This window comes from Podarcis cretensis (genome assembly GCF_951804945.1).
Source record: "Podarcis cretensis genome assembly, chromosome: 14".
NCBI classification, from domain to species: domain Eukaryota; kingdom Metazoa; phylum Chordata; class Lepidosauria; order Squamata; family Lacertidae; genus Podarcis; species Podarcis cretensis.
The window spans coordinates 6,484,509-6,498,007 of record NC_137183.1 but is presented as its reverse complement, the minus strand read 5'-3'; the positions used below and the strand labels follow the sequence as shown (position 1 = coordinate 6,498,007).

Below are 13,499 nucleotides of genomic sequence, written 5' to 3'. Positions count from 1 at the left end.
CCCCATTTACATACTTCACTTTACACTTGTTTACATTGAATTTACACTGAATTCCATTTTACTGCCCATTTGGTCAGTTTGGATATGTCCTTTCGGAGCTCTTCACAATCACTTTTTGTTTTATTGAACAATTTAGTATCATCAGCAAACATAACCACCTCACTACTCATTCCCCATTCCGCCAGTTGAAGAACCTGTGTCAGCAGTGCTAGGAGCCACTGCCACTGAGAAAGACCTTGGGTTGACTGCTTCTATTGCCTGACTGATTATCTGTGATTGTGCTTCTTTTGTCCTAGGTCAGTGCGCACCGAGAAGACAGTGTCAGCCTCAGTGGCAATCATTCTGGATTGTCCAGTGCTCTTTCTGCTCAGAATTCTGAACTAAACCACAAAGCACAAGAAAGCTACAGAGGTAAGAAAAGTACAGAGGTAAGATGAATTCCAGCTGGATTTTTCCTAACCCAGGACTCTGGTTACAGATAGGTAGCCGTGTTGGTCTGCCATAGTCAAAACAAAAAAAATTCCTTCCAGTAGCACCTTAAAGACCAACTATTGCAGTCGTTAAGAGTCGTCAACAGGCTCATCACAGCTATCTGCCAATCACCCATTCCCACCACACTTCTGAGTAATACCCCTCCCCACCTTCTCACTATATAGAAGGGTCTGGAAACTTCTGTTTCAGTGTATCTGAAGAAGTGTGCATGCACACGAAAGCTCATACCAAGAACTAACTTAGTTGGTCTTTAAGGTGCTACTGGAAGGAATTTTTTTTGTTTTGACCAGGACTCTGGGTAACTAGTCCATCTAAGCAAACCTGCCTGTATTTAATTGTCCCTTCATGAACGAGAAATATACTGTAGCTGGAGGAATCTTTGTGATATGCAGTAAAATTCTTCATGTAAATCCCACTGATTCCTCTCCCTAAAAACTTGTATTTGGGTTGCTGTTTGTTGTGATCCCAGGCATGCTTTGGCAATGTTTGTATACCTGTCTTAAACAGCAGTGGGAAACATTTTTGTCCCGGTAAGCCAGATCTTGTATCTTCTCCCCACTCCACCTGTGCAGGCCATCTTTGACAAGTAGACAGGACCCGTCAAAGCATAACCCTTGTGCAGAGTTTACTAAGCATCCAACAACCAGCTGATTGTTGGGTGCTTCAGAATTGCTGCACAAGGTGCTTTGCAAACCCTCTAGTTCAGAGCTTTCCAAACTTTTCATGTTGGTGACACTTTTTAGACATGCTTCATTTCGCGCACAGTGATTCAGTTTTAGTAGCAAGCTGGAGGTTAAACTAACCCCTTATAAGAGCATTCACCTCACATTGCAGCCGACACACTAACAGGTCACGACACACAGTTTGGAAAGCTCTGCTCTAGTTGGTGTTTGGGCAGTGCTGAGCACAATAATTGCAAAGTACTTTGCACATACTTCTCAATCAGTAATAAGCCTAACAACCAGCTGATTGTGGGATGCCTCTTTTAACCCCACCGCTACCTGCTCCACACCTGACATCCTATACGATATCAGGTGTAGGGCACATGGGAATGGCTTGGCCAAAATGACCTTGGGGGCCAAATGGGGAGTTTAGTTAGGTTAAATTTGATGTGCATGCTGGAAGTTCCCCACTTCTGCTTAAGTGTGCGCGTGCGCGCGCACACACACACAGCCATGTGGATGCAAGTTAGTAAATTAATGTAGCATATCCCATAATAGTTGTCTGTCTTTCATTTCAAACTGCATGTGTCAGCCTATCTACTAAATTTTTAAAGAAGGGGATTAAATCTGCACAATCACTTTTGGAGATAGTTTTCCACCTGCAGAAGTGGTTCCCTATACAGTGGTGCCTCGCAAGACGAAATTAATCCGTTCCGTGAGGCTCTTCGTATAGCGGTTTTTTCGTCTTGCGAAGCAAGCCCATTGACAGCTTAGCGGATTAGCGCTATTAGCGGTTTAGCGGCTTTTAGCGATCAGCTGTTAAGCGGCTTATCAGCGGATCAGCTGATAAGCGGCTTAGCGGCTTAGGAAAAGGGGGAAAAAAGGGGGGGAAACCCGCAGGAACTCGCAAGACATTTTCGTCTTGCGAAGCAAGCCCATAGGGAAATTCGTTTTGCGAAGCGCCTCCAAAACGGAAAACCCTTTCGTCTAGCGGGTTTTCCGTCTTGCAAGGCGTTCGTCTTGCGGGGCACCACTGTAAACTGAAATGGACTTGTGTAGCACTTCCTGTTCTTAAAAATGATGTTTATACAGTAACAAGCTGAACTGATATCCCAGCCTTGGCAGAACACACCCATTCATAGCAGGTACTTTTAAGAGCACTTTCAGTTCTCAGCTGAAACAAGCTAAGGCATGAGAAGTTTTGCTGGCCTGAATGGATGGATTCCCTCCTTTTTTCCTTTAGGTCACATAGTAAAATGAGCAGTACCACAGATGGCTTCTTTGAGTAGGTCTTATGCACAGAGGGGGTAGAATGTGTCATTTTCTGGACCAGTTGGAACTTACAGCCACAGTGCACAAGGACTGCCCATTCTGGTCCCTGATTTATTCATATGGTGTTTGCCAACAATTCTCCAAATGATCTCTTAAAATAATATTTCTTTGAATGACATCTTATAAATCCAAAGCACAGTGATTTGGGTTGTGGGTCCTGAAAAGAATGATAGTCTGTGTGCTTGGTCAACACCAAGAGTCGTTACTCTTACAGCTAATAAGATCTCTGCCTGTTCCCCACCCTACCCGCTGCCCCATATCATGTAAATACTGAATAATTTCTTACCCTTTGCCTTTCAACCTGCAGTAATCATTTATTAGGTACATCACAGAAAACTTTTATTCTCTCAACATTTCTCATAGACAGTAGGGCACTATGGAGAGGTTATATCCCCTCAAGGATCACTTAATACGAGTCTGCTGCAGGAGGCGGTGCATATGGACCTGTGCCATGTATTTCAGGTTCTCAAGAGTAGGAATATGGGGAAATGAGAACCATTCATGTTGCACTGAAAAGGGTTTGGGATGAGAGCCACACTTATTTCCACTTGAGACATGCAGACAATGCTCGCAGGGCAAGGCGACTGGAATCTGGAAGAGTTCCTTCCTTCCCCTCCCAAAGCAATTTGTTTTTTGTCTTTGCAGGGAGAATTATTTTTGCCCAGGGCTTTACATGATCACTTATTTGAAGCCAAAACAGGGGCAAGACAGAAGTATCCAGCAGCGTTCCTAGAGGCTCTTTTTCTCACTTCAGAATTGTTGTGAACTGGTCCTGGTCTTTTGTGACACTTGCTGAAATAAGCACAGTCTTAAATTTCTTCTCTTCTGGCATGGACCTCTAATTTATTGTAGACAGCAATTACATTTCAAAGGTTTTCTGGAATTGTGAGAGATTTTTAACTGAAAACTTCAAGTTTTGGGTTTTTTATCAAGAAAAAAAGTCTAATGGGTGACATGTTGAGCAGCCAATAAAAGCATCAGTGTTGGAGTTCAAGTGAAAAAGCAAACTGTTTTTATCTGTCATATTAAATTACATCACCTTCCCCACAAAACCCAAATGCACCCAACCCATCAAGTAGCAATTTCAGACAGCTAATGGACTCAACAGTAGAGCCTCCCACATTGTCACCTTGAAACACTTATGTTTAGTTTGGAGCAAAAGAAGGGAGGGGTTTCTAATACTACCTTATGACCTTCCTCCTGAGCTTAGTTCCTTTTTCAACATTTTCCTATCTTCTCTATCTGGGTGGGAGCCACTTGCTACCCATTTTCTTAATCCAGGTTGTCTTTGGACAAACATAAGGGAGGTGGTGGTTTTCTTATTGCCTGATCTTATTTCTTATTACTCTGTTGTGTTTGCATGCAGTGCTGTCATCTGGGTTGCCGAACCACTCCGTAGCATTAGGTCCGGCTGAGATCAAGTCAGAGCACAAGGAGAAAGATGAAAACACACATGAACCTGCCTCCTCTGATGATATGAAATCTGATGATGAGTCCTCCCAAAAGGATATCAAAATCTCATCAAGAGGAAGAACAAGGTATAGTAGCCCTCTCCTCAGAGGTCAGGTTCTCTGTCAGTACCCTCTGCCTGGGGTGAGAAAAAGTCTTAGAGTGATTTGGGGGGCATAATCAAAAAGAGCATATATGTTTTCAGGTGTCAGTTCAGTGTACAAATAATGGAAAGTTCAATATGGAAGTTTTTCCCCAGTGTCTTCTAAGGCTCAGTAGTTCATGCAAACTGTTATTGAACCCTCAGAATAAGGTCCACTATTTCTGGTACACCACAAAGGATGACAGGCACTTCACATGGAGAAGTGGGCAGCTTTTCAAGTCAGGAGTGAGTTGCCAGGTGTAGGTATTTTTTGCTCTTCCTGATAAGCTGTCATTCTTAAGTAAGCTCTGAGTCTTTATTGTGTATACCTTCCATCCTGAACTGTTCATGTGAGCTGCGTGGACCTCTGAAAGATCTGTTTCTGGTTTGGAAGAAATGACTAGTAAGGCGAAAAGAAGGATCACTTCAGCAAATTCACCTTGGCAGCAGTAATTTCTCTTGTTAATTACTTTGGGGTGAATTTGCTCACAACATGCTTGCATAAACTAAGAGCCAGGTGCTCACAGATCTCAACTCTGGCAACATTTTTGGAACACTGTCTTCAGGTTGCCATAACCTCACTGACAGGCTACACTATTCATGCAAATGTTCTACTTGTGTGAGAGATAGGTTGGCCAAAAGTAGCAAAAGCGGGGTGGGGAGTGGGGTTAGAGTGAGAAATTAGGGCTCATTGTTCTGGTTTGCAGAGGCCAATTCCTTGCATGGAAGACACTTGAAAAGGAGGAATGCAGGCAGCAGTAAAAAGTTCTGTGATACGATATGAACAGGGATGATTGCCAGGTGCTTACTCCAGGCACTTTACCTGCTTGTGTTTCAACAGCAGCACTAATGAAGATGAGGACTTAAATCCGGAACAAAAGCTGGAGCGGGAGCGAGAGAGGCGGATGGCCAACAACGCTCGTGAGCGCTTGCGGGTCCGAGATATTAACGAAGCATTCAAAGAGCTGGGCCGGATGTGCCAACTTCATCTGAAGAGTGAGAAACCTCAGACCAAGCTGCTTATTCTTCACCAGGCTGTGGCCGTCATCCTCAGTCTCGAGCAGCAAGTCAGAGGTGAGCTTGGCTGGGTGGAGCATCTTTCTCTTCTTTCCCTCTTTGTCCCAGTTTTTGTGTTGCCTTCTTCATCCAAGTTTGAATGTCATTCATTAAGCCATGTTCTAATTTGCATCTAAGAGAGGGATAGGGATGAAGAAGGAGGGCAGGCCGTGTTGCCTTGTGGGCAAGAGGTGGCAGTGGCAGGACTTTGACTGGCCTTTCTGCACAGTGCTGTGTGAAGTGGGTGTGGTGCACTCAGGATTCACCACCTATCCATTCATGCTGGGTGGTGCAATTCCACAGTATCATGGGTGGCTGCCAGCTCGGTTGTGTATAAACTTAGGATGGCCAGACCTAACCCTTTTTGAGTTCCAGCATATTTAATGGGAAAGCTGAGCATGTATAACTTGTAAGAATTCCTTTTCTCAGTAAGATTCAACATAAACCTGGGAACACAGAGAGATGTTATTGCTTTTTAACAAACAAAGGCTGTTGTATCTGCTTCTCTCGCAAACCCCACCCCGTCACCCAGAAATATCACAGAGGCAAGAAAATGCCCATGTATCACATACTGCTTAATATTGTTGTAAACCGCTTAGAGATTTCTTTAACAATGAAGTGGTATATAAATTTTTAAAATAAATAAATCACAGTTCAGCACAGGCATCTGGACCCTCTGGGGTTGGCATGGTGCTGCTTGGGACAGAGCACAGTAACTTTAAGCCAAGGCCAGCAGCCCCCTGTCTCAGTTCCCCTTCTCTATAAGCATGTGGTAGCATTTTATCAGTTATGATTGGGGCTCTTTTTCAGGAAAAAGGGGGTAAAGTGTCATGCCGGGGGGCGGGGGAGCATGTATTTTCTTCTCTATTAGTGTTATACTATTTATGTACTGTGTGTTTTGTATAATTGTTTTGCTTTTATAATTCAATTTATGTTTACCATAAAGTCTTTGTAGGCCTATTCGTGATTTTTTTGGTTTGTGTACCTCATTCTTCCTTCAAACTCTGTGCTAGGGCTTCAACAGGCACTTGCCATGCAGTCACTCTGTGGTGATTTTCTGTCTGGGCTTATTTCACTGTTACTGCAGGCATGAAATCAGTAAACGTAAGTTAACATAAGGTCAGTTCTTATTCCCAGGCAGGAGTGGCTGGCAGAACAGGGTGGGGCAGCATTGCTGACCTGGCTGCCCAATGCAGAGGTCACTGCTGGTAACCTGGGGGGTGGGGGCGAGGTGCAGAACACGGCCCCGGGATTATCTGATTGGCTCTGCAGCTCTGCCCCCACAACACCGACCTCCCTGTTCCCTTAGCTCCTGGCAGCAACCTCCATGTTGGGAAGGCAGGTGAGCAGCACTGCTGTGCCAGCCACCACCGTTCCCATGATGCAGGCAGGCAATTTGAGATTTTGATCTACTTGCCCAAGGCAGGCTAGGAGCTTCATGACTGAACTGAGAATTTAAGCTTGCTCTCTCAGGTACAAGTCCTCCCTAACCTCTGGGTGTTTGGCTATATCTACAAATTGAAATACGAAAGCTGAATAAAGAAAGCAAAGGATAAATGCAACTGAAAATACATTGATAATCTTCGCTAATGATCATGAATTCAGCTTGTGTGGTGTTTGCAGTGCGGGTTCATAGGAGGAGGATCCACTGCGTGCCTGGAGCTCTGTGCAAGGAAGGGCTGTCCCCTTGTCTTCCGTGTCAGGAATGTTCCTGCTGAGCTCTGTGTGCACACCAGTGCCCTGAGTGCTTTAAATCCTAACCATAGGCGATAATTTTTTATTTAAATTACATTCTGTCAAGTCCATTTATCATAATCCTTATGGGGTTTGCCTGACTTTGAGGGGGCACCAGCTGCCACTGGAAGCAGAGTTAACCCTTAGCAACAAATCCATATCCATGTCAACCTTGAAAAGTCCTCTCTTGAGGTTGGGTTATAAAATAAGCACAGTTCTTTATAATCACATTCTCCTGTCGAACTGGAGCGACTGTTGACCTCTCGTATGCAACTCCTTTTATATCTGTGTCAAAGAAATGATGAAACAGACATCAGAGCCACACCATCTCCCACTAAAGAGGATGTGTTTCTCCCTCCCTTGTTTATTTCTCCCTGTGGGCCGCCTGGACACAGCTGTGTTTTGTATTGTGCTTTCTCATCTGATGCATTTCCAGGGTGTACATATAAATGTCTTCGAGATGCAGAAGGTGTCAACATTAATATCTGCTCAGTGGTCTAAATCACCAAGTGACATCTCATCTGTTCTGTTGCTTATGCCAGCAACTTGGGCCTCATTTTGTATTCTTTTTTTCTGTTACGTTGTAAGAAAACAAGGATGAGAGTGTTTATCTTGGAAGTGACGGAATTAACAGCTGAACATGGAAATGGAATATTCAATAGCAGTATTTTTTATCAATGCTTAGATCAGGCTTCCCCAACCTGGTGCCCTCCAGATGAACCACACAGCTGTGCTGGTTGGGATTTATGGAAGTTGTAGTCTCAAACATATTTGAGGGCACAAAGTTGAGGATGGCCGACTTGAATGAACAGGTGAATGGAATCCTTAGCAGATTTGTAAATGAGAAATGAAACTGGGAGGAGTCAGTAATATCTCAGAAAACAGGAATCGCCTAGCCTATCAGCTAAGATCAAGTGTAGAAAACAGTCATGATCTTGACAAAATGGAAATCTGAGCCAAAACTAACAAGATGAAATTCAACAGAACCAAATGCAAACTTCTGCATTTAGACAAAAATCAATAAAATACACAGATATATAGATTGGAGAATATCTTGACACTGGTATATCTGAAAGGGTTACTGAGGTTTTAATCAATCACAAGCTGCACATGAGTCACTAGTGTGATACAGATGCAAAAAAAGCTAATGTGAATTTAAGCTTCATTAGCAAAACCATAAAATATATAATCAAAATAAAAACAACAACCCAGTAACCCATCACAATGTCTCCATTGTGTTTTGGAGTATCTTTTGAAAAATGTTTAACATGGTGTTGTTTGTTTTATTAAATTTTTTAAATAAAGTTTTAAAAGTTTTTAGTTGTGGATTATACTGCCTCAGGGACCTGCTGAAACCATATTTGGGGTATAAATGTGAAAAACAGTAAATCAATATGGTCCTTTTGTTTTGAATCATGAGTTTCCACACCAGAATCAGATGCCACTAGGAATGTGCAGGGGTTCTGTGGAAACCTCCCAGGCTATCTCTGAACTCTTGGTGGACTGCTGGTTCTCTATCTGGTTGGGGCTGAGTACAACAAATAAACAGATTTTTTATTTTTGAAACTGTTGTTTTGTGCAAAATTGGTGAATCATAAAACAATGTATTTCAAATGTCATTATACAAGCTGCCTTGCAATGCCTTGGCTCAGAAAGATGGCATATCTAGATTAAAATAAATAAACATCTGTAAGAACTGTCTGTGGAGTTCAGCATGCTTGATAATGCCAGGTAGATAGATCTTTGGTTTGCTTCCATATTGAGAACTAGTCACCAAGCAAAACCATACCTTTCATTCATTAATAGAGGTGGTGTTTTTTATGTTACTCTTAGAGAGGAACCTAAACCCAAAAGCAGCCTGCCTTAAGAGAAGGGAAGAAGAAAAAGTTTCTGCCGTATCGGCAGAGCCACCAGCATCACACCCAGGAAGCCATCCTGGACTTAGTGAAACTACCAACCCTATGGGTCATATGTAAACACCAGCCAGGTAAGTGAAACATTTCACATCTGTGTGAGTTAAAGAAAGCTCTTTTGAATATCTAGAATTGAAATTTGTGTGTAGGACACAGGACATAGTTAAAGTATGAAAATAATTTGACTACTCTTTGTGCTTGTTTTAACTATTGCCATGAGACCCAGATCTAGTTGCTGTTTTCAAATGCTATAAAGTCCTTTACCATTTTACCACATCTAATATAGTTTTGTTAAAATGAATAGCAATACTCAACAAAAACCTTTAGGACTTGCCATTACTAAAAATCTACTGAGAGCTCACCTTAAGAAGCACCAGATCTTCAGCCTGTGTAGGTGTTTGCCTAAGTCACTTGTACCACTTTTTAGCCGGGAGAGATGAGAGATGCAACTAAAAACAATCACAAAAGAACCAATTCTGTGGAAGAAGCATCCAAGTGAGCTCCCTGATTGGCCCTCATGACTTGATGTAGCTGTTTTGTTATTATGGCATCCTTCACTTTCCCCCTTGCTACATCAGTTTTGCACAAAAGTAGCTGAGTGCCAAGCATTTTGTCACCTGGCTCTTTTGTGCTACTGTAAAACTCACTGTGAGGATTAACCACAAAGTGTGTATATATTGTGAAGACAGAACAGTTTTGAAGAGGGTAGACCAAGGCTAAAATTCTGTCCATGCGAACTAGACTGATTGCTTGGTATAGGAATGGTCTCTGTTGTGTGCCTGTCTTGGTTACAGCAGGTGGTGGTCCATCCAGTTTTGAGGGGGTCATCTGCAAATAGACCAGTAGCTGGTAATGCAAATGGGCTCTTGGGCATATTTTCTCCATGAGCTTGTCATGACAGAGAGATTCTTTTGAGTAGAGTGTTTTCCTTTGCACAGTGGATGCTTTGGTGCTGACTTTGCTCTACCTCCACACAAAATGGAAGCAAGTCAAGCCATTTCAAGTCCTACTTGATCTATTGGCTAGTGCAATAGACCAATTTCTATGCGGGGCAGATCCACACTATACATTTAAAGCACATTCAGTGCACTTTCAAAGCACATGACTTTCCCCCCAAATCATGGGAGCTGTTCACAGGATTGGGGGGGGGGCTAAATGTATGTTAGATATGATTTTAATTTTTAGTGTAGATCTGCCTCTAGTTTCTTGGATGGGGCCACTGGGCCTCAGTGCTATGGGATAAACTGCTTCAAGAGAAACAGAATCTGATCTTCCACATAAAACTGGATGCTGTCCTACATGGCTTGCTGGCGCTGGCTGGTCTTTCGACCAGCTGCAGATCAGCCAGGCTTTGCTGGTGAAAATAGTAACTATTAGTAGATTTAGCAGACATTCATGGTGCCATCATCATTTGCTAATATCTTCTATGATTTTCACACCAGAATTCCAGAATCATGGGGAGGAAACCTAGAAGGTGACCTGCTTTTCTTCACAAGGACACAGACTCAAAACTGAACAAAGACACATCTGATAGGAGACACAAGAAACCCAAATGCAATTATATGGTTAAAGTAACTGGTGACCAACTGCATCAGGGTGATGATGCCAACAGCATCTCCTCCTGATAGAATTTCAGCACCAGAAATATTCTGTGCATCTCCTCCTCCTCCTCCTGCTCCTTGTCCTCTTGCAAGCAGCATGCCGCTCCAGCACAATCAGAGACTCTTTGATTCCTCCACTCGCCGTGGAAGTTGCCTTGTGCCTAAACTGAATTGACAAATGCATTGTAACTACAAATTGTTATTTATTTGTAATGGAACTGTGAAGGTCTACATATGAAGGGAAATGTTAAGCTGTTCAAAGCTGATGGGAGTTCAGCTGAGAGGTTGGTGTTAAGAGAGCAAAACTACAAAAACTTCTAACCCTTCACATTCCCAGCATACTTGTGAATGTCTTAAAAGAAAGAAGGGACAAGGGCTTCTGTCATTCTTCCCATTCCTTTGGCTGTTTGGTGCATGTTTTCCTTAGTATGTCTTTTTATTTTTAAATGCTTGCCAGCCCTCTCAGGCACAGTTCCTTATTGCAAAGGTGTTCCCGTTCCAAGTGCAAGGCATGAACCATACTATGGTCACAGCATTCTTGGAATGAAAAGAAGTGATGTACTATTGATTTCTCAAACCCTTTAGACAGTTGGGGTTCCTAGTATAACTTACAATGTGAACTGTAAATTGGTGGGGGGGGGACAACCAACTTAGAACTGCTTTGTTTTCTAAGCAGTAAGTATAAGTAAATGGTTGTAAGCATAAAATATATTAAAATGCAAAGGAGACTTACTTACCTGTTGTAAAGTCTGGTGAGCAGTCCGATCTGAAGTTTGTTGTGGCAGGAGTAGGGTGAGTGGATCTGACCACTGGGATACAAGAGCAACAGCCAGTCTGTCCTTACACTTTAGCTTAAAAATTATCATCTAGTTTACCTGCAAAGAAGGTTGGGATGGGATCCTATCAACTTCTTGCCATACGTCTTTGTCCTAGAAAATAAGCTGCAACAGCAATCTCAGAATATGCTGCAGCTTGACCTGAGTGGTCCCTAAGTCTTCCCTTCTTGCTCCCTCTTTTGGGGATATCCCAGCTCTTTTGAACTTCCATAAAAGCTGTCTTCCACTGTAGCACCCCAGAGTGTGGCAGACAGGAAGGGACAATCAAAACACAACTTTCTTAACTCTCTTCCTGGCTGCCATCTGCTTGTGCTCACTAAAGAAATAGATCAACCAGCCATCGGAATAATCTCACCACATTTGAAAGAACAAAAATGTTGCTACAACAGGCTTAAGAATTTTAGATCACGTCTTAGATGGTTCCTAGAAAATCAACTGGTTTGTGAAGTGACTGACTGGATTATTTATCAGTTCTCCAGTAACGCCTGATCCAACTTCTGTGGCCTTGTTCTTCATTTCAGTGCTTCTTGTCTCAATGAACTTCTGCTTATGATGACATGTGAAAGTGCTCACCTGCCACTGCCTGACCTTTTTCCTTCCAAGCTTGTTGTCTCTTGGCTGTATTAGACTTTGTGGTATGCCCAGAAGCTTTCCTTCATAAAATAGAAAGAGAGAGAGAGAGAGAAAAAAAAGAAAACATTTGGCTTATTTTTCACTGTAGCTAGTCTTTTATACAATAATCTTGTAAGAAAGTGTCTTGAATTCTAAATATTACTCTTTCTAGATTTTTGAAATCAAAAAAGTTTTCAGTAAAAAAAAATTTCTTACTTTATTTTACTATATTAGGTAGTAAAAAATGTAGGGTTATTTACCGTAACCTGTCCATTAATACCATAAATTTACAATAGCATTGTAAGAGCATAGTAGGGTTCTAGCATACTGTGTAGTACCTTATGGAGTATTGTAAGAGCTACTTGTCCGAGATGAATTGCTTCTCATCTTGTTACCCGGTTTCCATTGTTGGTTTATTGAAAATTTGTACCCTGTGTCAAATTTCAGGATGTTACTGATAAACTTTTTCAACCAGCAGAAAGAAGTTCAACATTTTTTCTGTCAAATGTAACAGAAAACACTATGTATATAACATTTATGTAGCAATAAATGTGCCATCTTTTTTTTTAAAAAAAAAGCCTTTGTAAATCAGGTTATTTTAACACTTTTCTTATGCTATTGTGTGTTTGATTTATAAGAAAGAGAGAGAGAGAGAGAGAGAGAGAGAGAGAGAGAGAAAGAAAGAAAAGAAAAGAAAAGAAAAGAAGAAAGAAAGAAAGAAAGAAAGAAAGAAAGAAAGAAAGAAAGAAAGAAAGAAAGAAATTGGTCTTACCCTGATTTTTTCTGTTTACTGGGAATGATTGATAACATTCCTCAAAGGGACATTCCTCCTCCTGGAAGGAACAGGCAGGGTCCACTGAAGCTTTTTGCCTCCTCCCCAGGGGCAGACGTTATGCCTCACATCAGATTGCCTAGCAGAACGGACAACTTGACCCCACACCAACATTTCAACTTTAACTCTGCCATTGACTGAAACCTAGCAGTTGAGAAACTGTACTGAACAGCAAAAGAGAAACCAACGCTAAATAGAGAAGCATAAAAAGGGCTTATCCACAGCAAAGTGGAACAGATACCCCCCCCCCAAAAAAATGAATAGAACATACACTGACAGGCAAAACTCCTAACCATATGTATGGCTGTGGCAAGAGTCAAAACCCACACCCCTCAGCTTGCCAGCAGAAGAAGGAGAGGTGGGTGGAATGTCATCCATTCTCAGTAAACAGAATTCATGGTAAGACCAATTTCCACTTTTACCTAAGAATGATGAATGATGGAGGGCATTCATCATGGGGATGGATGTAAGAGCAGTCTCAAGTGTGGGCTTGACACAATACAGGAAAGATCCTAGAACAGATAATTCAACAGACTATGAGCACTTAGAAAAGGATGCTGTGATTACTAAAACTCACCATGGGTTTCTCAGAATGCTGGAGAGGCTGCACCTTCATAGGCACATACCTCCACATGTGGTGGGAATGCCACAAAACACATAATAGACATAACTCCAGAACTAACCTTATTAAATATCTTCCAGAACAACAATGTACACACACATGACAAGGAACTCATAAGTTGCTTACTCTTCAGCAGCAAGAAACACTAGACGCTGAAAAGACCTATCAGGAGTGAATATAGACCACTGGTACCAAAATGTATGGAAAACTGCGTAC

General features: G+C 42.1%; 1 protein-coding gene across 18 annotated transcripts in view; it reads left to right on the top strand.

The window, feature by feature from the left end:
- TCF12 (transcription factor 12) overlaps nucleotides 1-11,898 on the top strand; it is a 143,315-nt gene extending 131,417 nt beyond the window's left edge. For 16 of the 18 annotated variants that reach the window (XM_079953268.1, XM_079953263.1, XM_079953270.1 and 13 more), the window contains 5 exons: nucleotides 297-411; nucleotides 3,853-4,024; nucleotides 4,919-5,151; nucleotides 8,701-8,854; nucleotides 10,223-11,898. In XM_079953268.1, coding sequence (XP_079809394.1) covers nucleotides 297-411; nucleotides 3,853-4,024; nucleotides 4,919-5,151; nucleotides 8,701-8,843 — 663 coding nt within the window. In that variant the 3' untranslated portion in view covers nucleotides 8,844-8,854; nucleotides 10,223-11,898. The remainder of the gene's footprint in view (nucleotides 1-296; nucleotides 412-3,852; nucleotides 4,025-4,918; nucleotides 5,152-8,700; nucleotides 8,855-10,222) is intronic. The other 2 variants (XM_079953261.1, XM_079953266.1) reach the window with 1 other exon arrangement.
- The last annotated feature ends 1,601 nt before the right edge of the window (nucleotides 11,899-13,499 follow it).